General features: G+C 48.6%; 9 protein-coding genes across 9 annotated transcripts; 5 read left to right on the top strand and 4 right to left on the bottom strand.

Annotated features, from left to right (window-relative positions):
• Nucleotides 1–927: 927 nt before the first annotated feature.
• On the bottom strand, nucleotides 928–1,857 carry L228DRAFT_236828 (putative RNA polymerase II mediator complex subunit Srb5; the record flags this gene model as incomplete). The annotated part of the gene is made up of 2 exons (XM_018330870.1): nucleotides 928–1,249; nucleotides 1,301–1,857. The coding sequence occupies 2 exons, from the start codon at nucleotides 1,855–1,857 to the stop codon at nucleotides 928–930; spliced, it is 879 nt and encodes a 292-aa protein (XP_018191322.1).
• A 528-nt stretch (nucleotides 1,858–2,385) lies between these two features.
• L228DRAFT_266219 (hypothetical protein) lies at nucleotides 2,386–2,800 on the top strand (the record flags this gene model as incomplete). The annotated part of the gene is made up of 2 exons (XM_018334826.1): nucleotides 2,386–2,464; nucleotides 2,517–2,800. The coding sequence occupies 2 exons, from the start codon at nucleotides 2,386–2,388 to the stop codon at nucleotides 2,798–2,800; spliced, it is 363 nt and encodes a 120-aa protein (XP_018191321.1).
• Nucleotides 2,801–3,581: 781 nt separating this feature from the next.
• On the top strand, nucleotides 3,582–5,463 carry L228DRAFT_266218 (DUF647-domain-containing protein; the record flags this gene model as incomplete). Its single annotated transcript, XM_018334825.1, has 7 exons — nucleotides 3,582–3,707; nucleotides 3,770–3,870; nucleotides 3,945–3,957; nucleotides 4,015–4,078; nucleotides 4,135–4,472; nucleotides 4,645–4,689; nucleotides 4,747–5,463. The coding sequence occupies 7 exons, from the start codon at nucleotides 3,582–3,584 to the stop codon at nucleotides 5,461–5,463; spliced, it is 1,404 nt and encodes a 467-aa protein (XP_018191320.1).
• A 4,095-nt stretch (nucleotides 5,464–9,558) lies between these two features.
• L228DRAFT_236825 (regulator of G protein signaling) lies at nucleotides 9,559–10,638 on the top strand (the record flags this gene model as incomplete). The annotated part of the gene is made up of 1 exon (XM_018330869.1): nucleotides 9,559–10,638. One exon carries the CDS (start codon nucleotides 9,559–9,561, stop codon nucleotides 10,636–10,638), a length of 1,080 nt encoding a protein of 359 aa, XP_018191319.1.
• A 1,137-nt stretch (nucleotides 10,639–11,775) lies between these two features.
• Nucleotides 11,776–13,609, top strand: L228DRAFT_208232 (kinase subdomain-containing protein; the record flags this gene model as incomplete). The annotated part of the gene is made up of 3 exons (XM_018329752.1): nucleotides 11,776–11,930; nucleotides 11,992–12,611; nucleotides 12,669–13,609. 3 exons carry the CDS (start codon nucleotides 11,776–11,778, stop codon nucleotides 13,607–13,609), a joined length of 1,716 nt encoding a protein of 571 aa, XP_018191318.1.
• A 1,188-nt stretch (nucleotides 13,610–14,797) lies between these two features.
• Nucleotides 14,798–16,055, top strand: L228DRAFT_83231 (DUF1742-domain-containing protein). Its single transcript, XM_018336895.1, has 4 exons — nucleotides 14,798–15,092; nucleotides 15,240–15,506; nucleotides 15,608–15,693; nucleotides 15,816–16,055. Exons 1-4 carry the CDS (start codon nucleotides 14,982–14,984, stop codon nucleotides 15,940–15,942), a joined length of 591 nt encoding a protein of 196 aa, XP_018191317.1. The 5' UTR covers nucleotides 14,798–14,981; the 3' UTR covers nucleotides 15,943–16,055.
• A 422-nt stretch (nucleotides 16,056–16,477) lies between these two features.
• On the bottom strand, nucleotides 16,478–17,170 carry L228DRAFT_83244 (hypothetical protein). The gene has a single exon (XM_018336896.1). It carries the CDS (start codon nucleotides 17,133–17,135, stop codon nucleotides 16,611–16,613), a length of 525 nt encoding a protein of 174 aa, XP_018191316.1. The 5' UTR covers nucleotides 17,136–17,170; the 3' UTR covers nucleotides 16,478–16,610.
• A 201-nt stretch (nucleotides 17,171–17,371) lies between these two features.
• L228DRAFT_266214 (hypothetical protein) lies at nucleotides 17,372–20,152 on the bottom strand (the record flags this gene model as incomplete). The annotated part of the gene is made up of 3 exons (XM_018334824.1): nucleotides 17,372–18,005; nucleotides 18,062–19,366; nucleotides 19,674–20,152. The coding sequence occupies 3 exons, from the start codon at nucleotides 20,150–20,152 to the stop codon at nucleotides 17,372–17,374; spliced, it is 2,418 nt and encodes an 805-aa protein (XP_018191315.1).
• A 1,370-nt stretch (nucleotides 20,153–21,522) lies between these two features.
• Nucleotides 21,523–22,321, bottom strand: L228DRAFT_244664 (hypothetical protein). Its single transcript, XM_018331980.1, has one exon. It carries the CDS (start codon nucleotides 22,182–22,184, stop codon nucleotides 21,945–21,947), a length of 240 nt encoding a protein of 79 aa, XP_018191314.1. The 5' UTR covers nucleotides 22,185–22,321; the 3' UTR covers nucleotides 21,523–21,944.
• Between the last annotated feature and the right edge of the window lie 1,670 nt (nucleotides 22,322–23,991).

The raw sequence follows: 23,991 nt of genomic DNA, 5'->3' as shown, positions 1-23,991 counted from the left end.
CCAGCTTCTCGGCGTCCCTTGAGAAACTATCCACCAAACCCAGATCTGGTCTGTGGCATAAACCGTTTCCTATCCTGGGAGATCAGCAAGGTTCAATGGAGCTATAGCCGTAGATCCGGTAGATTGCTTCGACCAGGCATGAAACTCAAATATTCTCATCAAATGACGAGTTCCTATTCTGCGTACCTGAACAGGAATTGAGGAAGTATATCAGAACATCAGATGAGTTGACATAATTTCTACTCGATATCACAAGCTATGATAATCATCCATATGAGAGTGCAAACCAATTATTGATTAGCACGAGACATTTGGCCTGAAGGGACTTCGAATATTGAAGATAGAAGCATGGTCTCTCAACCTTTGAGCCTACATGTAGAGGGATCTGGTCAGCATACCACCCAGCCTTCAGCAGCGACAGCAAAGCAATCTGCCACTTTGAGTAATATATCACCCACGGCCAAGCGACAGAGACTCAATAATGAGGTATGACAGATTGTATTCTGTGTATTCTTCAGCTAAACAACTTTTAAGGTCCGGAACGAGGGTCTCAGGCGACCCAGAAATCACGAATGCCGCTTATGGCCGACGCCCCGCAAAGCAAAAGTCCAGAGGTATGCATTCCGAGCTGACATGATTGGATCCCAGCAACATCTCCTAAGATCTCATTCTGATCTTCCATGAAAGGCTCCCCCGGCTCCCCAAAGGGTCCTTGAGGCTGCTCAGGATTGTAATTTGGGTAAGGAGAGAAAGCCGACGCACTGGTTCCCAGACTTGTAAGGATTTGATCGGACGTTGCTTGAATGCGAGAATAGCATTGTTGCTCAAAATCGTTCGGCATGGCATGCATATTTAAGACAAGTATCTCACTTAGTCTGAATTCTAAGCAGCTCATGGGTATATGGAGTCAATCGTGAGAAAAGAGCATCATCTGACACGCGTATCGAGTGAGAGCCTGTCTCCAACATCAAGATCGACAGCTCCCCTCATCAAGTCTTTGAATGCTTTGAGTTCTGTGATGGCTAAAGCCATGCTTTCAGGCTTATTTCCATCTTGTACCCGTATTGAAGAGTGTAGCATGTAAGCACCGCTGGGATCCAGGGGCCTTAGATCGGTAGGTGGCTGCGGCTCATGCGCAGGAGTATCTCTGGGCTCCGTACCCGGGGGTAAGCGCAAAACTTGATGGACAAGGATAATCACATTATGATAGACAAATCGATATCCTTGCAGGTAATATTCGGATACAAACCTATCATCGTTTAGTAAACAGAGGGAATTATTTTGGGGTTTTAGGACTTACGTGTAGCCTAAGGCGTGCATGAATTCGAGTGGATCTCCATCCATGATATCTACATTTGACACCATTCGAGAAGTGACTGGTCGACGCCCGCCAACTTCTGGGAGGTCGCTGAAGACGAGGCGCCACAGACGATCGTTTGCACTTGAATATTCTTGCGACTCTTTATCCTTGGAGAGTCTCAGGTCCCCGTTGGCCCCATTGGAGGCTGGCGGGCCATCGAGTTGGCGATGAGCTTCTGTGGCGCTCTCCTCTCCAACCATCAGACCCAGTTTGTGGTTGATGTTGAGCATATGAGATGTCTCACCAACGCTTTTGACCAATTGCATGTAATAAAGTTCGCCTCCGAGCTGTCCCTGTATGGCTTGTACGTGGGCATTCTGAACACCTTGCGAGCCCCCAACTTGGACTGTTCGCTTTCCTGGTGGACGGATTGGCTTGAAGACGAGGTGACGTTCAAGAACAGCTTGAGGTTGCATGCCAGATACCCCGGCCAAAACCTTCAACAGTTGATCATGGCCGCTGGGCGGCACTTGAGCAAAGAGGGACAGCTCGTGCATAGCTCTTGAGCCTAATGGCTGTTATGCCAGCACCTTGACAATACTAGGTATATTTGCAAGCAAGCTAAATATCATGCTGAGATTGAAAGTCGACGAGCCAGGGTGCAATCATGCCCGGCAACCCAAAAAAAAGGGCCTTTCACAAAAAGTCGAGTATCGCTCCGTGTTCCTTGTCAAGATAATCCCCAGATACAATGCTCGGTGGTCCTAGCTCGTCTTCTCAGGCAAACAACTTAGGTTGGCAATAGGATTTTGTGTGGCACCCCGGGTAATTTGAAGGGGCGGTGCTTAATGCAGCCTTGTAGAGGCAATAACTTCCTTATCTCGATCTTAGGAGTGGCTGGCCGAGCGGGCTAAGGCGAGTGCCGAGCCTCTCCGATCACGACTTCACACTCCAAACGGCTTCAATTGGCTCCGGGAATCGTTCTCACTCTGTCAAAAATTTCGGAGAACCCCCTCATTGATTCGCTCTCCCATCAATCTAAAAAATCCGTCGCGGTCTTTCGGTGACATCGAACATAAGTCGACATGAGAGCCACAGCTATCCTCCGGCAAGCTGCCCACCGCACCCCATTGATCAAATTTCTGGGGAAGCGCTCTGTGCCCAGTAAGTTAATTTTTCTTCGCCATTGGACGCTTGCTAATGCTTTCTGGAACAGAAAACATTGACTCTACCCCGCATGTGCACCCAGCGTCTCCGACTGGGTCGTTGCCAGACTCGTTTGCCTCCTACAGAGAGAAGGCGTCCCAACACGGCCCTCTGTCGCGATCTTCCTTTTCTACAATAAGTGGTGGAAGACCCGCAAAGTCCTTTGGACCTGTTGCGCCTCCTCCTGGCCAATTTTTCGACCGAGACGAGTTACCTTCCAGATTCCGCCGAACTGCTTGGTCAACGGCTGAGATAGAAGCAATTGAGTCTGGTGGTGCCAGTCTATATGCGTAAAGCAAGTCCCCGACGAGGAGCAATCTAGCAAAAAAGACGTGGTTGGAGCTCATTGTATATAATATACCTCCATTGGTCCAAAATTTCTTGTGGTTTTCAAAGTTATATCTTGCAGAATGCATAGCGTGCAGCTTGGAGGCGGAATTATTTGTATCTTAATAAACAAAGATTTCGCCAATTAGATGCTATACTTCTAGCTTTGCTTCATGGATTGATGATGGGGGCTATTGTATTGGAAAGGTGCCAGTCATGGTCATCCCCGACACAAAAGTCGTATTGAAACCAGGGGAATATCGTTCGGTCAATCATGTTTACATCGAAGCCTATATATTATGTTCATTACTGGCTGCTCAGACCGTGGCGGTCGTCACTAATAGAAATCATTCTCTTGCAAGTCTCATACTAGGTTTTGGCTTCGGGATCGGGGATGCGGCCACAACCATTTCTTATGTCACACCAAAAATGGCTTTAGACCACGTGGATCGCGGCCGCTCTGGATTAGATATCGACGATTTCAAGGCAATAGGACAGGCATTAGATGTTCTTATTACGGAGTATGTCAATAGAGAAAAGTATCTAAATAGTGTTTTCTGCATCAGGTGTTAGCTGCAATGTGCTTAATAACAGTAGGATACCTACCTTCCTTGCATATCAACTGGTTTCGCTTGACGAATATGTTCACATGCATCAAGGAGGCAGCTTGCCGGATTAGACGACGACATCTCCACGCGACACTCCCGCACCTGATGACAGTTTTCGAACACCAGTCGGCAAAAGTATAATGAGTTTGGCAACTGGAGCTCCGTTGGAATATGTCGAGAAAGATCAGGCAGGCAAGCCGACTAAGACATATGTCGAGTCTCCAGTCAAATTTGGACAAGAGCACCTGAGCAGATTCGATGTCATTGTAGGCCAACGTTGGCGCAACCAAATATACGGTGGTGATAGGAGTGATTGACATCATACTAGCCACATTCTTCGAGCAGCAAAGGATATCGAACGCTTTCATCAGTGATCAATGCATTCCTACCAGCCGGCTACCCGCAAAGTGTCACGGAAGATTATTTAGAGTATTTCAATTTCTTCCAGTTCTTAACTTCTCTGGGTACAAAAGAGCTGATATTAACTCCCTCGTCAAAACCAGATATCAGATCTACGTAAATTACCAACTTTTGTATGCCAAATAAAATCACGCAAAGGATTGACATGTTTAGGATTCTTTGCAAGCTTTCTCAAGCTCTATTGCTGGGCTTCTAGCTTCTCGAGCCGTTCTTCAAGGTTAATCTTCTCTTTTCGAATTTGATATGGAACGTTGAACTGATATTATTGTCCAGGCGTTGGTGTGGGCGATGCTTCTGCTTCGCCTACCGCTGCCCTTTTGCTCAATGTTCTCCAAGAAAGCATGGGTCGGGTGGCAACGATCCTGTTCGCACACAAGCTTGGATCTTCCTTGGAACCTGAATGCAAAATGTATCGACTACTCGCAGACATTTTCAATGACTGCGCCATGGTTCTGGACTGCTTGTCTCCAGCATTTCCTAGATTTTCCCGTGTCCTAATATTCAGCACCGCGAGTGTTTTACGTGCTCTCTGCGGCGTCGCAGCTGGCAGTGCCAAAGCCAGTTTAAGTGCTCACTTTGCTCGGAATGGAAATTTGGCAGAATTAAATGCGGTAAGTGGACTATATCAGCAGTTCATGAAATATAGAACTTTGTTTTTGAACCGTGGATTGGCTCGGGCGAGGATCGACCTCGACAGTCATCCTCGACCTAGCCCATTGAGATATTATTCGCAGCCGTCGAACAACGCCGGCAGAGTGCGTTCACTCGCTGACCAACTATTAGAAAGATGCAAGCCAGGAAACCATAATATCTCTCTTTGGGATGCTGGTAAGAATACATTCATTTCCCGAGCAGAGTAAACTAAGTGCCAATGGGATCAATTAGGTTGGTAGCATTGTGATATCTCACGTGTCAACACCCTTTTCTACGTGGTTGTGTTTGTTCTTGCTATTGAGCATTCATCTGGGGACAAACTATGCAGCGGTACGCGCCGTAACGATGCGGACATTGAATCGTCAAAGAGCGAATATTGTGGTTTCTACTCTCATAGAGCATGACCGTATATTGACACCAGAAGTTGTTTCGAGGAGGGAACGCATATTCGAACGTGACGGCGTCGTCCGCTGGAATCAATCACAAGCCTTGGCATACTGCCAGATTGGATGTCCGCTCGAGAAGCTCCTTCAATCACTCTGCCGAGACGATGCTCGACAAAGCCGTGTAAAGTATGCCACGGCCAACTTCGGCAGGCTTTTGAATATCTTTCAGGGTCAAGATTATATTCTTTGGTACGACTGTAAAGCGTCACAGGTTTTCATTGTGTTGAAAGAAGGTTCTTCAGTGAAGTCCCAACTAAAGGCCTGGATGCACAGTCTTCTTGTTGTTCATGGGGAGACGTCGGGCCTGCCCGATGGGACAGAGATAAGCTTCGATTCCATGACAAGCAAACAGTTGGAACAAATTCGGAATTCTCTGGAATTTCTATCGAACAGGTTTGATAGGTTCATGGAGACCCTGGCCGACGCCGGATGGGACTTGGCCACGGCCGCTCTTGAAGTGCGCCCGGGATATCGGCTTGCCGTGGGATCACGATCTTATTAGTCGAAATCAGCATTTATTTGCCTCGCTGCTTGCACTTTCCTTTATCGCAAACTTATTATTGAGTTAGCATGGCGAAATGAATCCTTTGCCGAGTAATCAGATCAAGCGAGATAATGGCCGAAGCCGGATCAAATGCCTCCCAGGGCTCCCCTGAAATCGTCATCGACTAGCGGGGCGAGGACCGATGTTGCAATTAATCATATCTAAAGGTCATTCTCTCGATACCGCCGTTGGCTTGACAGACAAGCTCATGAAATCGAGTGAAAATTTTTCTTGTCCAAACTAGTGGAATTATATTGTTGCGGTGAGGGAAGATCCAAGAACTCCACAAAATGTGCACTTGCATCGTTAGCAACCTTTGGTTGTCAAATTACTCTCGTACATAGGCGATCTCTGGAAGCATGCGGATTTAGGCAGCAAAATCCGATCCAGAGAAGACATCTACCAAGTCGGTACTCCGTAGAAAGCATGAGATCGCTCGTTGGACATCACATGTCAATTTGTGTCTTCTGATTGGCGAAAATGAGCACAGGCGAGGGAAGACAGAAATAGGAAATCGGCTAGAAACGGCCGCCGAATGGCCATCGAATGTCTCGGGATGCAAGGGACGATCCACGCACCATCATCGAGCCTTAAATGGTTCGGCTCTACCGGGAGGAGTTATCTCCACCTGCCGTGAAGAGTCACACATGAGCTTATCAGCGCCTGAGATAAAATGCACTGAACGAGCCCAAATGGACTAGACTGTAGAAGTAGATCTCTTTGGGAGATGCCACGGAAAATAATGAAGCTGTAAGTCGGCAGCATTCCTTTTCCTATGGCGGTGTTATGGCCGATTGGTACGTTTCAAGATTTTCGTCATCTCCGGTCGGATCGTGCACGGTTGACAATGTGGACCGGCTCTCACGTCCCACTTGATAGAACTAGGGAAGGATCTAAAAAAGGCCATCGTCGATGATGAGGATTCGTCACGATCTCTTTGCAAAACAAGGAAAACAAGGAAATATTCCTACTATTTCTGCGCGAGTATTTGTTCATAGATGACTGAATGGATCAAAAATTCCCGCTAATATGGCACAGCTCTCGTTGAAACTAGGCTGTCTGAAAGGGAAGCCAGACATGTCGCATTGTTTAAGGGGCCAAATATGTAGGAAGATGAAGGGAAATGGCCTTCAAAGCACATCAGCGAATCAAAAATTAAGTGTCTTAAAAAAACAGATCAAAGCTGGCGGGTATTCTGGAAGTTGATGGCGCATATCCTCGAACGGGTGCCCTGGTTGCGCGCCTTCTAAGCCGCCCAGTTGCGACTAGTCACGCCTTCACGTGATGATATTGTGCCAGCCCGTCAGCCTTGCTGTGCCGCGCTGACAGGTGCATCGTGTTCATTATTGATTACATGAATCTCTTATGCTTCATCTAGCGCCCGGTTGTCGCCCGGGTCAGGGCGGTTTCTCCTGTCTTAGTCGTCTCATCTACAAGGAACGGACTCCACCCCAGATTATGATTTTGACGTTGGGGTTGGATGTGACTAAGGATTACCTTATTAAAATTGAAAACAATTTCCCTTTTTGGCTATCTTGGACGGATGCGGTGAGAGCGGCGCAAATTGTCGTTTCGGTGAAAAGAGGAGAGAAAGTCACGTGTGGAAATTTAAGTTGTTCGATGAATGGGATATCGAACAATGAAAGGACCCTGGCAACGAACGGAGGGTTGCTCTCCGGGAGATAAGGACACTCTGACTAGTTTACTCTCTACTCCGGAGTACAGGACACTGAAAAGGGCGACTCTCTTTCACATAGGGAAGGAGCGAAAGAGAGTCGAGATGGTTACGACAAAATGTTCAAAGATGATTGAATTTGGGGAAGAAAGAGCCAGCCAATCCGATTCGCAGGAGAAGAGAACAAGGGGCACGCCATCAGAAGTGTTTGGACTTATGGGGATCATCCCTGAGTCAGCGTTTCTTCGTGTGCGCTAGCGGAGTTCTCCGCACGCGACATCTGACCTCAAGCGGGAAGGTGCGGAAGAATGGTGTGGTCAACGTCGACGTGTCCGGGTGAGGCCATGGGCGGTCAAGGACGACAATGATTGGTTCAATCTTGCAACGGCGCATGCCCGATGCTCTTCTAGAAGCACTGGAATCGTGCCTTCCCGTCTTGGATCGCGCCCTCCAGATGACCGGCCACTTTTTTTCCCACCAACATCCGCAGTCGGAACACCCTTCTGGTTCCCGCTTGCCTTGGCTGGAGAAGGGATTATCAATGAAATCAAAAATTGCATCTCGAATAGATTGATTAATTAAAAATTCCGATGCGGCGCAGGGGACACCCTTCGACATTTTTGAGTCTGGCACCGAAGGAAACGACAAGAAAGAACAAGCCACGAAGCCGAACCCCTTGTCTCTTCTCACACATTTTCTCTCGTGTGGTCCCCCAGCCCATGAGCGGGAGCGATGCAGGGAAGACTGCCTTCCTCTGTTTCGACGTGTTCCCACCCGAAGGCCGAAGGGGACGTACAAAACATGCAGCCTCTCCCAAGATGACGCCTTGCAGTGCCCTCTTGTTCGCTTCCTTTTGCAGTTTCTGCCCCTGTCTGTCTGTCAACAAAACTGTTTGAACTGGTGAGACCTCTTTGTGTATGTTTTCGTTGGCAATGCGCGTCATGACAGACGTCAGTCAGTCGATTACCGTCTAAAAAGTGCGGAAAGGGAGGAGGTACCTTGCTGTACTTGTGGGTTATGCATTCAAGTGGAGACGTGGAGCGAGCAGAGAAGGTCACGGAAGGTATCGGGCGGGACCCAGTCCACGTCGGCGCTAGAGGAAGGCCGACTGCAGCCACCGTCGTGATGGTCTGCGAATCGGGGGGCGAAACTTGCCTTTCCCACGACCAGATAGAACGTCTTTTTGGGCCCCATGAACGAAGCAGCAGCCGCCAGCCCAACTCGTTCCCCCCTCGTCTGATGGAGACTTGGCTCGCCCTTACCTAATTCTAATTAATTCTTATCCTTGAGCCCATTCGACTATGACCATAGTAGTTCCCAAACTTCCACTCCGACTCCCAAGCCCGCAAACTACTTGCTGTCCACGAGAATAACGCAATACCTTGCTCCTCTCCCCCAAAGTGTGTGCTAGAGAGACTCTTCAACTACTGCCTTTCTGCCCCTCTCTTCCCATGTTCCTCCTACTGTTCTCCTCCCTCATTCCTCCTTTACAATTCAACGACCTCTCTGCCATTCAGTCGTAACACATCGACCCTCTCGCTCCTATCCTTTCTATTCACATACACTCTTTCGCCTTTGCTGCGTCAGGAATCCTTATCGCTTAGCACCATCTGCTTAACCCAACGGCGAACTCCAATTCGACATCGATAACGGAGCATCTCCCATCACCAGCGTGTCACCAGAACAAGACGAGTACGAACGTCGAATTCGCTCCTCGCTCCTTTGTTGGCTATACGAGGGACTGGATCACTCTTGGTCTTTCCGTGCTTGACTTGAACGTTACATGTCCATTGGTGGTTCCGCGGAAACTTACGTTAAGAACCGGCAAGGTTCATCGGGGAAAAAACAACCACAGGGCCTTTGTGTGAATCAGAAATTGCTGTGGCAGCGGTCAAGTTTTGTGCTACTAGGTGTTCGCAAAATTGCTTGGCCGTGAATGTGCAAAATCACTGGAGGAAACCCAAAGTGATTGAGACTACTGGTACCATACATTTGCGGTTGACTGAAGCGGATGTGGATACTTGCAGGCGGTTCCAGTCCTTGAACGACCAAAAAGCGTAAAGCATCGCGGTTTTCCTTGTCGTCGACTGGGCCGCAGCGTCTTCAAATTGCTACGCAAACATTCAATCCTTGATACTCCTTCCGGGTATAATTCTTCACCGCTTCATTTGATTTGAGGGGCGAGGCTGCGCGAGCAGAAACTTCGTCCCTCTTTATTTCTTGCAGCCGTGGCCCCCTCTGCTGTGGGCGTCGGCCCATTCACCGATTTAGCGTGGAAAGCTACTCGCTCCGCTCATCGTCTTGATCGTCCCCGCGGGTTCAATCTATCCAAGGGCTCGTGGGGAGGAAAGTGTGGTAGTCGGTTTGGAGGAGACGTCATGTTCAGCAGTCGACGTTCGCGTCCTCCATCTCCTCGATCCACCATTATTGTTTCTGGCGATTCTACGCCCATTCTTTCCTCTGCGCTCTCCGACTGTGACGCCGACGACGAGGCGACCATGTCGGCGGCAGAAGAGTTCCTTGCCTCGCGGCCTCCTAGCATGAGTGCCCCGCAAGGCCCGTATTGTCCGCGCGTGCCTACTCTGGCAGATGTTCTCAACAATTCGGCCCCGCCACCTTTCACCCTGACGGCTTTTATGGCATACTTGTCCCAAAATCATTGCCTCGAAAACCTTGAGTTCACCATGGACGCGTCGCGGTATCAAAAACAGTATGAGGAGATGATTGGTCCGGCTACGGAGGCCAGCTCTCCTACGAGTAGCGATACAGAGTATGTGAGAATGTTGTGGCGTCGGTTGTTGCATGCATATATTGTACCCAACGGACCTCGGGAGGTCAATCTACCGGGTGACGTACGGGATGATCTTTTGGCGCTTCCGGATGACGAAGATCCTCCTTCGCCGGAAATGCTGGATCCTGCCGTCAAGATTGTATACCAGCTCATGGAAGAGTCGGTCTTGGTTCCTTTTCTCCATAGTGTTTCGAACGCGGGTGGCGCTCCGAGTATGGGCATCATTGATACGATGGACGAAAGAGTCTCGCACCGCCGCCACAGTCGTGACGACCGTCGCACCGGTCAGACGCAGCCGACGACGGCGACAGAGCAGCACTCATCCTCGTCGTATGGTTCTGCTAATCTGGCGCATCTCGGACGTCTCTCGACATCAAACCTGGGTTCCACGCTACGGGCTAGTCGGCTTAGCCCGCATCGCAGTCACAGCTCCAACACCAGCGGCGACACGCTGACGACGGATGACTCTCAAAGTTCATCAAACCCGGTCGGCGAACCAATGACGCCTCCGACGACGCCTCCGACCAGCGATGCTGGAGGACTAAGTCCCAAGTTACGACACGATAACACGTGGAAGAAGATGACGACCAAGTTGAGCTTCAAGAAGAAGAAGAACAATTCGGGGTCCTTGAGCCGGCACACTACGGACTCGATATCCGAACATTAATGGATAATGGTTGCGATGAACGGGTTCTCCTTGGTTCCCGAGGAACATGATGAACGGGACAGTTTGACTGTTGGGGGATTTGGAATCTCGCGTTCAACTGATCCGTTCTCACCTGGCACATATAACACATATTGTTGTATCGATACCCGGGCACTTTTTTTCATTCTCGACACCGACACCCTTTTGTTTGAAAGGTCTAAAAAAAGGCGCTTGGGTTGATAAAAAGTATGCCGACTCTGAGTCTCTAGTACGAATGGGGCACCTTTTGTTACGTCTTTATGTTGCATCTATGGCGGGCGTTGGTGGGGGATCAATTCTTCCATTCGAATTCTTTTCTCTTTATGTGCTTTTTCGTTTGAGGTCTTTTTTTTTTTTTTTTTTTGGTTTTCGAAAACGATTACGATGCATTGCAGGACGGGAATACGAATACATTGGCGGGGGTTCCACTGGCGTTTCATTCTAATGTTCCTACATTCTTTTCTGGTATTTGGGGATTATGCATTTGAAACAAATCACTCCCATGGTTCATTTTTATTTGCATTGGGGATGGGGTCGTTCCTTTCTTTTTATTCTCTTGTGTATTTTTTTAACCACACATACATATTGGTTAGATGTCTCGAGGAAATGAGGTGCAGTAGCCAGATGTCATGTACATTACACCCTATCTCAATGCTACAACGCTAAATATCACTTTCTAATGATTATTGCTCACGGCCTAGCATCGAATGAAGGAATTCGATTCTTGTGACTCTTCAGGTTTAGTGTGGCCACCCAGCTTTATCGGGGAAGTATCTGAAGGTACTGTCTCGAAGCAATTGTCGTATCCGGACTGTTGCATATGATAGTCCTGTGTTACTTCAAAGGCTTTTTATTTAACTGTACTAAAATCTTGTTTGCATTGACGCTGATTATACTGTGGCGTTGTGGTCCTGTAGTGAGCTAATACTGAGCTTATCGATAAGTTAAAGATTGTTCGGTTGAGCGGGGTTCGGTAATCTATAACTAAGACAACTGCATTATAGCTCGTTCTGTAGTTGAGCCACAGTTGAGCCATCCGGACGATCATTTCACCACTGTTCATCTAAACATGTCGTTGTCCATGGCAGCCCAGACCACCTCAATAAGTCCCTGGCTGCCATGTTGAGCTGCTCAAGAGTGCGTCGCTTCCTTACCATCGGCCAAACGCCAGGACAGCTTTCTATTGTCAGGAGGTGTTCTTTGCTCTCAGAGGCCATCATTAGGGAAAAGCTGCAATCTGACGATCTGTTTCGATACACCTCGGGAAGATGGTTGTAAGATGTTTCGATAGCTTCTGACCAGAATGGCAAAAGCTCTAATATGTGTCAATTGAAGGTACAACGAGTCAAAGCGCCTTCAAGAAAGACAATTAAGCTTCAATCTCCCAGCCCTCGTGAAGGCCGCAGCAATTTCCATCGGACGAGATGGCAGCGATATTCGGTCCATACAAAAGTTAGCTGAAGGCGGGTTCAACCGAACCTTTCAGTTGACTATGAAGGACGGATTCCAACTGATCGCCCGCCTACCGTACCCATCAACCCAACCGAAACGCCTCGCCGTAGCTAGCGAAGTGGCCACCATGGATCTCATCCGTAGCTATGGGGTCCCGGCACCCAAAATCTACGGCTACTCATGTGACGCTCATAATCCTGTCGGCGCCGAGTACATACTAATGGAAGAGGCCCCAGGGCGGCTGTTAGGAGATATTTGGTTTTCGCTCTCTGAGAAGGACAGGATTAAAATTCTATCGGAAATTGTGGATAACGAGGCGAAGCTCTTTAAAATTGACTTCCCAGCGTATGGTAGCATTTTCTACGATAAAGATGTCCCTTCTGGCATGGGACGAGAAACTTTTCAGCCAAGTAGTTCAGCAGAGCCGTTCTGCATCGGTCCGGATGCGTCGTTCAAGTTCTGGTTCGAAGAGCGAAGCGCTTTGGATATTCAAAGGGGACCTTGTAAGCTGAAAAACATGTCTCACTAAGGTGCCACGACTAACCTGAGTTTGCCTACAGCCATGAGCGCAGTAGAAGTTCTTCAGCGCGCGGCGGCTAAAGAAATGGCTTGGCTCCGAGCATATGGTAAACCTCGCCTGCCGTTTGAGCGAGTTCACAGGGACATCACAAATTACGAAAAGTCCAACCCTCAGGAACATCTTCATAACCTCGAAAAATACATGCAAGTGGCTGCTCAACTTGCTCCCAAGGATCGATGGCTTCATAGGCCGATCATCCGCCATCCGGATCTTAATCCAAACAATATCTTCGTTTCCGAAAGCCTCGATATCGTAAGCATAATCGACTGGCAGCATAGCACCATCCTTCCTCTATTTTTGCACGCTGGAATTCCGGCACACCTTCAGAACTACGGGGACCCAGATTCTGAAAACCTGGTTCGACCCCAGCTTCCAGGTGATGTCGAGGAAATGGACAACGACGATCGGGAAAAGGAGCTTGAGCTATATCGCCGGCGTCATCTTCACTTCTACTACGTTGGAGCCACGGCCAAGAAGATTGATTCTCATTTTCAAGCCCTGACGCATGAGGGGGGTTTGTTCCGCCGCAAAATTTTCCAACATGCCGGTGAGCCATGGGAGGGAAACAACTTCCCGCTCAAGGCTGACCTGATTCGTCTGTCGCACCACTGGCGGGAGCTGGTTTCCGAAGAAAATGAAAGTAGTACTCCACCGCCGTGCCCAATCTCATTTAATGAGCATGAGATTGAGGAAACGCTACAGACCATGGCGAAGCAGGAGGAAGCAGATCACCAAATGGAAATTCTCCGCAACGTCATTGGAATCAATGTCGACGGGTGGGTTTCTACAGAGGGGTATAAGGAGGCTGAAGCCCAAGCCGCGGAAATGAAAGCCGAAGCGATAGGGTACGCGGAGAATGACTTTGAGCGTGAGATGACAGTGAGGCATTGGCCTTTTTCCGACCACGACGAGAGAGAATAGAGGGCTTTCCTGAAAGACTTGGAAATTCTTAATGTTGAAGCTGTGGAAAACCAGTCTGCATAAGGCCCGGCGACAAGCATAACCGGAGATCTCGGGAGAGAAGATCAAACAATCGGCTGAAAGTCTATAAATGGCTGCCAGGTCTCTCGAAGCTTTGCACCCGATAGACATTTCACAGGTGCTGATCCTCCTTGTCATACAGATTTCTAAGGTGGAATCCGCTGCGTGTGCATTGCGAATGTGGAAGAGGACTCAGCTTGCAATCGCGCCTCTTAAAATGATTTTCCTTGTTGGGTTGCTACTTCAGCTAGATTTGCACGACTCGAAACAAGCATAGCACATGTATAGGTGAGAACTTGAAGTTGAAGTTGGATACTGGTTCCGAACAGAGATTGACGCCGCGTACGAGTGGTACTCGATCGGTCAACGAATGACATGGTTGTCGTCCGCTTCTACCAATTGATCAACTTCGTGTTTGTACTTGCTCCCGTCTTGCATCTAGAACATTGGTCGATCAGCTTTCAAGCATTTGCGGTCTGCTGATTAGCATGCGTGGAGTTGTCTCCTAGCCGCGGCTAATAGAAGCAGATGCAGATTTCAGCTGCTGACGTGCTGTGTATCTCACAATATGATCTGAAGTTTAGCCTTGAAGCAGGCAATCGTCACCTGTGGTGGCTAATGGCTGGAAAGCGATTAATTTGGACCTCCATTGGGCACTGGGTGTATTGATGAGTGATAGTCTGATAATGTGTGCACACGTGTATGCCATATCGGATATTTCAAGGAAGTATCTTCCCATTTATATTGCTAGCTATCTTCTAAATATATACACATATTAAACTAAAATAGAGTTAAATATAAAGGACCTTATCTCATGTTAAGAGCTATTATGAGCTAAATCTTATAATAGTAGAACCCGTTATCATGAGGAATCTAGATATTATTGACCTTTTTTTTCCCCTAAATACTTATGCTCAACTCCAACTCTAATATCCAATTGAATTATAAAATAGTAGTACATTTTATCATGTTGACGGGTGGTGTTGAAGGTGACGTCCACGTCCTGCTACTTGACGGGAAAGTTTAAACGAATTTATCCAAATTATGCATGTTTATGCTCACTGTTTTGGCCGCAAAGCACCCCAAGTATTCCTGTGTTATCGCGCACAGTATCGCAGCTGGTCGGCACCATACACTGCCTTGTCGCTGAGCGGTTCTATAGCTTTGTGCTCCGTACATGAATTCCAGTCCTCTTATCTGGCAGAGAGCAATTACGAATTAAAAACAGACTGGCAGAGTAATTACAACAAAGCAGACAGGAACTACGACTGCGAAGGAGGACAAACAAAGATAAGACTAGAAACTACGGAGTATGGCAATACCAAATATATGGCACCAGCGCCGCGTGGCCGAGACCGCGAGCAGGCCGTGCTGGATCTGCTTCAAGCCGACTTCTGCGGTCTTGCATAACCCGGAGAATAACGTACGTTCCTTACCTACTTTGTACGACGCATTTATACGACCGCATGTCTATGGGACTGTGTCTACAGGACTGTGTCTATAGAACTGCATATCTACTGCGCGTCTATACAGGATCCGTATGCAAGATCACTAACACGTATTCGTCAAGGACTTCTTCTACATATGCCTAGGCCATCTCAAGGACAAGGGATTCGCCGCGCCCATCATCAACGAAGCGGACGTCGCGGCGCGGCGCAAACAAGAGGAGATGGAGGCGGAAATACAGCGTCTCAAGACGGAGTACGAGGAGAAGCAGAAACGGAAAGAGGAAAAGGAGAAGGAGAAGGAGAAAGACAAGAACGAGAAAGAGAAAGAGAAGGATAAGAAGAAGGAGGACGAGGAAGGGGAAAAGGACAAAAAGGATGAGACGGACAAGGTAGCGCATCCTGCTGTTATGCTTCATGTCTTTACTGTGTCTTATTCATCTTGTCTTATTCGCCGTGTCTCTTGACCTTTCGTGCTGATTGGTAATACCAGGCAAAGTCGTCGGAAAAGTCACCAAGTGGGACAGCTACGCCAACAGCGTCCAAGGATGATACCCCGCGGGTATTTTCCCTGCAAAAGTAAGCTTGTTCTGCCGCCCTACAACAAAAACGTCCTCGAACCCTGCTACAGTGGTTTTCCCTATATTTCAAGCTCAATGAGTACACAATGTTATTCCAAGGACTGGTCTGATTTGTGGCAGACACTTTTACCAAATGCGCATCGACCGGCTACGGAAAGCCGAATTGGCAAAACGCAACATGCACCGATTACAGAGTCCAAATGTTTTTCCGTCCGTCCCAAGCGGCGAGCCAGGACCAGGTCCTTGATCGTATCCTTGATCGTATCCCACCTTGATCGTATCCCGGCCTTGAGTTATAGTCCCAACCTCCATGAATTGACTAGCACGAGTCCAGACTCTGTTGTCGAGTCAGCAGTACAAACACACCTCTTCGGTCTTGGTGTACTAGACACGGTCCCGTTCCAATGAGCTTCTATGCACTGTACCACACCAAACCACGGCAACCTTTTCTGTGCAGGCCACTTTTCCTGCGTCTACTGCGGTATTAGTGCTTGCATACCGCACAGAGATACATTCTCAATTACTATCCAGTAATTGCCAACCACTTTGACTTTGGTCTTGGCTTTGGTCCTGGCTTCAGACACAAGCTTCCCTTCCCCTGTGTCTGTAAAAAGACAAAGAGCAAGGACAGACTGCCAGCATGCCAGCATGCCAGCATACGAGCCATCAGGCCGCGACAAGGCATCTAAATTTTAAATTTGTTTGAAAAAGGGCAGTGAAGAGGTTGTTAGACAAGGGACACGAATCATCAAATTTATCATATGTATCATATGTATTAAACTTATCACGTTTATCAAAATAATGTTTAATTAAAAAGAAAAAAAAAGACAAATATCTTAATGTAATGCCAGTAAGGTAATGCCATTTACTCGAACCAATGTCCCAACTCCAAACCTACTTTTTAAAATGTTTAATTTAATGACAATGACAGGAAAGACTAGAGAGAGAGAGAGAGAGAGAGAGAGAGAGAGAGAGAGAGAGAGAGAGAGAGAAATAAATAAATAAATAAAGATGGTTGGACGTAAAAGGGAATAATCGGGAAAAAAGGATGGTTGAATGTAAGAAAAGATGGTTGGAAGTAAGAAGATTTTGGAGAAGACAAAAAAAGAGAGGGAAAAAAAAGATGGTTGGAGATAAGAAGATTCTGAGCAAGACAAAAAAAGAGAAGGGGAAAAAAAAAATAAACAAGGATGGTTTAGTATAAAAACAGGATGATAGAGGAGAAAAAAAAAGGGATGGCTTAGTGTAAGAAGGGTACTGGGGAAGATAAGAAGAAAAAGGACTGGTTGAAGCCGAGGGGTACAAAAAAGGAAAAAGAAAAAGAAAAGAAAGAAAATGCTTCAAGAGGTGAGATGAACAATGAAAGATACAGAGTGAATCGAGTGATATAATGATACGACGACAGGGACGAAATGAAAATGAATGATATAATGACATCATGATAGACGAAAAAATGGCAGGATATAATGAACGATATGGAAAAGAGGACGGATATAATGAAGGATATAAAAAAAATGGATATTCAAATTGTATAGAATAATAGATATAAAGTGGAATGATATAATGAAATGATATAGTGGAATGATGGATTGATATAGAATTGGAAATGATAGAAATATAATATGGAAATAATAATAATAATAATAATAATAATAATAATAATGTGGAAAGTGAAATCAAGACTCATCATGCACCTCATTGATAACCGCGCCTCGTATCCGGGAAACAAGGCCTGATCTTGTTCCATTGCTGATCCCACTGCCGCTGCCACCGCCACCGCCGTCTATTGCGGCAGAAGTACTCGTACTTGGTGGGCCGGGCATGCTTATACTGCCTCTTGAAGGGGCCGTCGCACTGCCGCCTGTAGTAGAAGTAACAGGAGCAGACGAAGAAGAAGAATTAAGGACTTCTGGTAGGGGTTCCTCCTTCATGCACGCGTTTTCCAGCATGTTTGTCCACTTGCCGCTTGTGCCGGCATGGCTGTGCTTGAGGTGCTGGCGGAAGTGGTCTGCGCGGAAGAATTTCTTCGACTGGTTGCATTCGCCGTACTTGTGCACGCTGGTGAGATGTTCGACGCGCACGTCCCATTGCGCGGGATTGGGAAACTCTTCGCCACAGTATCCGCAGACGTCTGCTGCCGAGGGCATTGTTGAAGAGGGATGGAATGCAGTTTCAACGCCGGATAGTGCGGCGCAGGACCATGAATGACGCCGTAGGTGGAGCGAGTTCTGATGACGCTCTGCCTCGTTCTTGTTCTTGAACCGGTTCTGACAGTACTGGCATGTGTATTGCTTTTCCATTGCATGAAGTCTAACTTGTCAGAAAAGATATCGCAGTCAGGTGAAAATAAAACAAGGCTGACTTACTGTAATTCCTCTGCGGTGTCAAACTTCTTTGGCTTCTTCGGACAACATTCGCAGATATAGTGCCCTTGAAGGCGCGGCGCGCCCGGCTGCTTCGCCTGCGAACTGGCAGCAATGTCCCCAGCAGGTGCCGGCATTCCTGGCAATGATGATGATGATGATGGTGGTGGTGGGGGTGGCGGTGCCGTCGTGGCGGCGTTGGTCTTGGTTTCAGACATTGTCCGTTGACGGTTCGATCGTGAGAGCGAACCACGCGGGCTCGGGTTAAATGAAGCTACAGAATTGGCAAAGTAGGGAGAGTCATGACTAGAATCGAGCTCGGAAAGAGGAGAAATGCCTCGCGGTGATGTTCGGTCTAGTGAGGCGTACGATGACGAGAGGCTCGTGATGCTGCTTCCACCAAGCGAAAGGCTGGTGGTGGAGGCATATGAACCATTACGAGCTCCATATGATGATACAGAAGACACAGAGCCATGATTAGGGTGTGTGCGAGAGACGGGTGATGTTCGTGTCAGTAGAGGAGGGGGCCCAAGAGAGCCCGAGGACACTGGCGGCGGAACCAGTCCAGGCAGTCGACGCAGCCCCAGACCGTCACTTAATCCACTAGCACTGCTCACCGAGAGCTTATCGTCTCTGGTCACTTCTCGCGGCGGAGACGATGCCCGTCTCTTCTGACCCGCTCGACATAGAGCGGCCATGGGGCCGTCAAGATTCGGAGGCGTCCGATCTCCTAGACGCAAATTGCGCATACCCGACTCATCCATGGGAAACTCAGTCTCTGGCTCAACCAGCGATTCCCGGTCATAGCTACCCCGGTTTGAACGACTGGCAATGCTAGACACGTCATCAAAATACGTCGAACCGCTTCCTGAACGGCGAACTTCTCCCCCACGAATGCGAGCAAAGGGGTCAACCTCTGACATGTACGATACAGGATGACTAGTCGACGGCGTGCGGGCAGAGTCCGTAAAACCCCCATGGCTAGGATACCCCGAAGGCGAAACGCCAGCCGGTGACATGCCGGCCGAGTGTGATGTGAATCCCTTCCAGCGATACAGCGAGCTCTCCGGCGCGGCTGCTCGAGCCTCTGGGAGAGACAAGGCGCGTAATTGGACAGGCTGCCGTGAAGACGGGACATATCCAACCCCTGAAGTTGGAGAAACATCCTTGTTGAGGTCTGTTATGGGTGGAGAACGGTGGTTGCGGGGAGGGGTATTGGGATTGCCTATCCGTGAGAGCAGCCGCTTGTCATAGTCCTTTGACTTTTCTTCACTGTTCCTCTGTTCGAGTTGTCTTTCGCCTTTGAGTCTGCCGTTGTGGAAGAACATGTTAGCATATCCAGTTCGCTACGGGCTTGGAGCCAATGATAGTCCATCTGGAAGAGAGCACGATTCTCGAGAGACGGCGATGAAGAGATTCAAAGGAAAGCAGCAACGCCATGAGGAAGGTACGGCCAGGGTTGGACGTCCAGACGACCAACGATGACGAGGAGAATTAAAGGTGGAAACACGATAGGGCATAGGGCTCAAAGATGACAAGGGGGGGGGCGGGAGAGAAACAAGCAGTTAGAGCAAGCAAAGGAAGAAGGGGGGGGGGAAACAGCAGGAGCACTAACTCGCAGTTTGTAGGCACCGCCAGCAAAGGAGCTGGCAGTTCTCTTGCCGACAATTGAGACCCGGGTTCTGCCATCTCAAGATCTCTTGTTGGTGCGACTATGGTTGAGGTCGAACTCTCTCGTCGTACAGGCTTTTGGTCGGCGTCTGCCCACGGCCGGCGAAAGGAGCTGCCACCACAGAGACTCGACGACGGGTTGACGGAGCCAAAGCTACCTTTGGCAAAACCTCCACTAGTATCCCTATTGCCCCATTGCCAACCCGGATCGGAGCCATGAGCGAGATCGTCAAGGTAGCGCGGCGGTGGCAGTGCGGGCGGGGCCGGTTCTCTCGCGTTGGGAATGGACATGGGACCAGACGAGCTCGAATGGACCGTGGCGCTGTAGGCCAGGGACGGACGACGAAAGGGGTCGGTCTGGGCATTGAAATCACAGACACGAATTGATGGAGTCATGACGGCAGTGACGCGCGGAACATCCATCGTGGTGGATGACGGAGATTATTGTTTGGTGGTGAGGTCGCCACCGGCCTTATGGAGTCAAACTCCGCCGTCAAGACGCTGGGCGAACAACTAGATCTCCCACCTTTTTTTTTATTACACCCAGCCTATGGGAAGGGTGGAGCAGTGTTGACGCCGGGTCGTCGTTCTGCCGTAAATGCCGAATAGGCAAAGGGGAAAAAATGGGTTGCGGCGAAGCTTTGTAAAATGACGGCCGAAACGCGAAGGAGGAGATTTTGAGAATAGTAATAATTGAAATGGTAGTTTTCAGTCAAACGTCAGGGTCTCGAAGCCGGCGGCCGTCGGGGTTAGGCGCTGAATGGGGATGTGGTGCACATGCTAGTTGGGCCCTGCGAGGAACGTCGAAGGCAGTCTGGAATCGTCGCAAGGGTTTCGCAGCAAAAATGGGCAACCTATGGTTGGAAGATCATGCCATCATGATGATTAAGTTGCTGGCAGGCGGTTCGAATTGTGGAGATGGGGTACCGTGTACGGGTACCGTGTACGGGTACAAGAAAGGACAAGGGTATTTGGTAGTTTGAGTGGTAATGGGGAAAGGTAATGTGGAATAGTAATAGTCGTGAGAGGGGCCTCTTTTGTAAAGATGACAAAAGAACAACGACAATTGTCCGTCGAGAGAAAGAGAGAGAGGGAGGAAGAATCAGGATTGGGGGACGAGGGGTGGGAATATTTTGGGTCAAGCAAGAGTAAAAGAGGACAATAGGAGCGGTAGTGAACCAGACAAGTCGTCAGAGTAAGTGGGGAATGTATGTTATGGGATGGATGAGTGGGTAAGTTCGAGACAAAGGAGCGTCAAGGAAAAAGGCAGAGGGAGGGAGAAGAGTGAGAGCGACAGCGACAGCGGCAGCGAACACGTTCAGCCCTACACTGGGAAATCGTAGCGTCAACGGGAACAAACGGTGGGCTCGTGGCAGGACGCACACAATCAATGGAGGGGGGAACGCTTTGAGGAAAGAATGGGAACCGCCCTACTTGTTGATTCGAACTTTTCACTTGTTTTTCTTCTCTTGACCATGTGAGATTTATGAAGAGTAGATGCTAGCTCACGGTAAATAATTTGATCATAAAAAGGAGAGAGAAGTCTAAATGTACCATGCTTGTCATTATCGACCAGGGAATATCTCTTAAGAAAAGACAAGAAAAGAGAGCAAACAGGACAAGGCATCCCTCAATGGAGCCGTATTATTTTCCGACTCTTTACGCTGATAAGCTGAACCATCGGCCGCGTACAGTAAGTCACCTACAGTAGCGCAGTGGTCACGGTACGTAACTCCCAGGCCTCCGTGAATACTGAGGGATCCTCCAAGAAGCTAAGGCTACACTGAACTGACCCTTAACTAAGGTACTTGTGCCACTAAGCTACCTACGAGGGGGGCTACCACTAATTCACTAACGAATCTGACACACTTAAATTTACACGCACGCACTTACACACACCCTTAGACGTACATGGCTCATCCACACACGCACACGAAAACTTCCCTCCATCGGCCAGATTGGGAACCCGCAGCGGGACGGGTATGCCAGGCTAAATCAAGCAAATCTCCAAGTTACTTCTTGCGTTGAATTGAGACAAACCACAAAATTAGCCTCCCAGTCCACGATACAATGGGACAATAGAACAAAAAGTGTTCTTCGTGCATTGCCCCTAAAAAGCTCCCTTTGGTATGAGATGTAACCAGCAAGTTGGGAGCTTTACTCGGCCAAGATCGGATTAGCTTGGTTTCTTATGTTGTCAAAGTCACACCATTCCTCATCCCATAGGGATGGGAAATGACGGGCACGAGATGGTGGGAGGAGCACGAAAATAAAAGGCAGAACGACGAGCAAGGAGAGACAAGAGAGAGACAAGAGAGACAAGGCAAGTGAGGCATGGGTTCGCTATCGGCGGTGCCAAGGATGGCGGGGGTGCGCCAGGCCTTGTAGTCATGGGCGGAGACTTTATCCTTTTCTTTTCTGGGGGTAGTGGCATGGACGTCAAACCAATAGACATGCCACTCCAGCGACTGGGGAAGGGGAAATGAGGAAACGTGAGGCCGAATCAGAAGCAGAAATTAAAAAGAATAATCAGTTCAAAGGCTAATAGAAGAAATAAAAAGGGAAAAAATAGTAGAGGAATGCCTGTCCGTCAACGATTCAACCTGTCCATCATCGTCTCTTTGCTTTTCTCGTCTCCACGTGCTCTTGAGGACTTTTGTTTCTTGCCCATACCAGGGCTTCACAGCTACTGTAAGATGACCATGGGTCAGAACCAGGACCAGGACTATGACATGGGTTAGCTACTCGCCGACATCGTTGATGGGATCATTGGCGGGCTCAAGTCTTTGTCCATGAAGAGCGCGAAAGAGAGAGAAAAAAAAAGTGCCTAGCTAAGGGAAAATGAGCCACGACGATCGCGTGCCGTCCTCAAAGGTTGATTATCTTCTTTCCTACTACTGTACTATACCCAATTTATTTGCTCAATGATAACGTTATACTGTACCATAAATCGTCTCCACTTTTGAATCCCCAACGCAGGAAAAGGCAAGAGGACTGGAAATCATCACAAAAAAAGGGCGCCGAGGAATAGCGGAATTTTGCCATTCCAGCACTAAAAGGGAACAGACCGGCTTTTTGATGAGGCTTTCGTTAGCCTGCGGGTTTGGCTTTCTCTCGTGATATGGCAAATTCCGGGCTGCTAGAGTATGGTAACACTATCGTCATCAGCAACTGCTGTCTGTGTCTCCATATCAAATTTCCCTTTCGTCATGCATCGCGATGGTCATTTTGTTATAATGGTTGTTGCTATCATAGTCGCAGTCTCGGCCTTGCTCTTAGTAATGTGCGAACAGACAGTTATTAGACACTCTTGATGACTGATCATTGCTAAGATCTACTCGTACGCATTCTTTGCGACAAGGAAACCCACCCGGGAGTATGCTAGCACAGGGGTACCTTCTAAGAGCCCAGTATGGTCGATAACTTAACCACGTTGAACCCGTCAGGTAAATTTCGTGGGGCCCTTTTTTTTTCGCCAGGGCTCTGAGCGCTCCTGGCAGTTAACCGTAAGGAGACAAGTTAGTGTGTCCTCGTAGAAAGGGGAGGGTAACTAGCGATCCTATCTGTGAGCCATGGCGGTCATGCAACCCGTAGGGCGACATGGGACGGCGTTCTTTCTAGGTTGGACCCGCCCAAGAGGAGACTAAAGTGCACGAGCGCGGCCTTAGGGATCCAGTTCTGGGAAAGTGAGCGAAGCGGAGAGCAGAGGAAGTGTCAACTTGCGCGACAGTAAATTAGTTAGCCCAGTTCAGTCCTATCTCAACCACAGTAAAATCATAATTCAACCCTTGCCCGGCGGTTTACCCTCGCCCTGGAGCCAAAAGACGCAATGCCGAGGAACAATGGCCCCTTGATCGGCTTCCCGAATTCCCGTCTCTCTCTCGATCCCCTCTCGTCTTGAACTCAACGCAGTATGTATCCTACGCCAATACTGTAATCCTTGTACTCGGGGACAAAGCACCAAAGTAACAAGGGGGGTCAAACCCACCCCTGGGGATTTTCCTTGGTTGTTTTGACAAGGGGAAATTTGAGTCCTTGGATAGATTGACCCTAAGGCTACGTACCACTTGTAGTTCGAAAAGCTGGGAGCACGAGTGCCACCAGTGTGTGCACTGACGCATGCTAAACCCGGCCAAATGGCCGGGGCCAGAGTACGAATTCCATCCTGCCCGCGGTATTTGTCCGTGATGCTTAGACACTACATGCGTCAAACAGCTTAAGCAATAAAAAACATGAAGTTGCAGGTGAGAATCCAAAAAAGA

This window comes from Xylona heveae, assembly GCF_001619985.1.
Source record: "Xylona heveae TC161 unplaced genomic scaffold L228scaffold_2, whole genome shotgun sequence".
In the NCBI taxonomy this organism is placed as follows: Eukaryota; Fungi; Ascomycota; class Xylonomycetes; order Xylonales; family Xylonaceae; genus Xylona; species Xylona heveae.
The sequence above is the reverse complement of the archived record's forward strand: the minus strand, read 5'-3'. Positions and strand labels throughout refer to the sequence as shown.

Excerpts from the sequence above, each read along its gene's own strand:
- L228DRAFT_83231 (XM_018336895.1), top strand. The coding sequence starts at position 14,982 with ATGGCAATACCAAATATATGGCACCAGCGCCGCGTGGCCGAGACCGCG. Across the intron at positions 15,093-15,239 it reads TGCATAACCCGGAGAATAAC|GACTTCTTCTACATATGCCT; the intron begins GTACGTTCCTTA and ends GTATTCGTCAAG. Across the intron at positions 15,507-15,607 it reads AAAAGGATGAGACGGACAAG|GCAAAGTCGTCGGAAAAGTC; the intron begins GTAGCGCATCCT and ends TGGTAATACCAG.
- L228DRAFT_244664 (XM_018331980.1), bottom strand. The coding sequence starts at position 22,184 with ATGTCTATTGGTTTGACGTCCATGCCACTACCCCCAGAAAAGAAAAGG.
- L228DRAFT_83244 (XM_018336896.1), bottom strand. The coding sequence starts at position 17,135 with ATGATGTCATTATATCATTCATTTTCATTTCGTCCCTGTCGTCGTATC.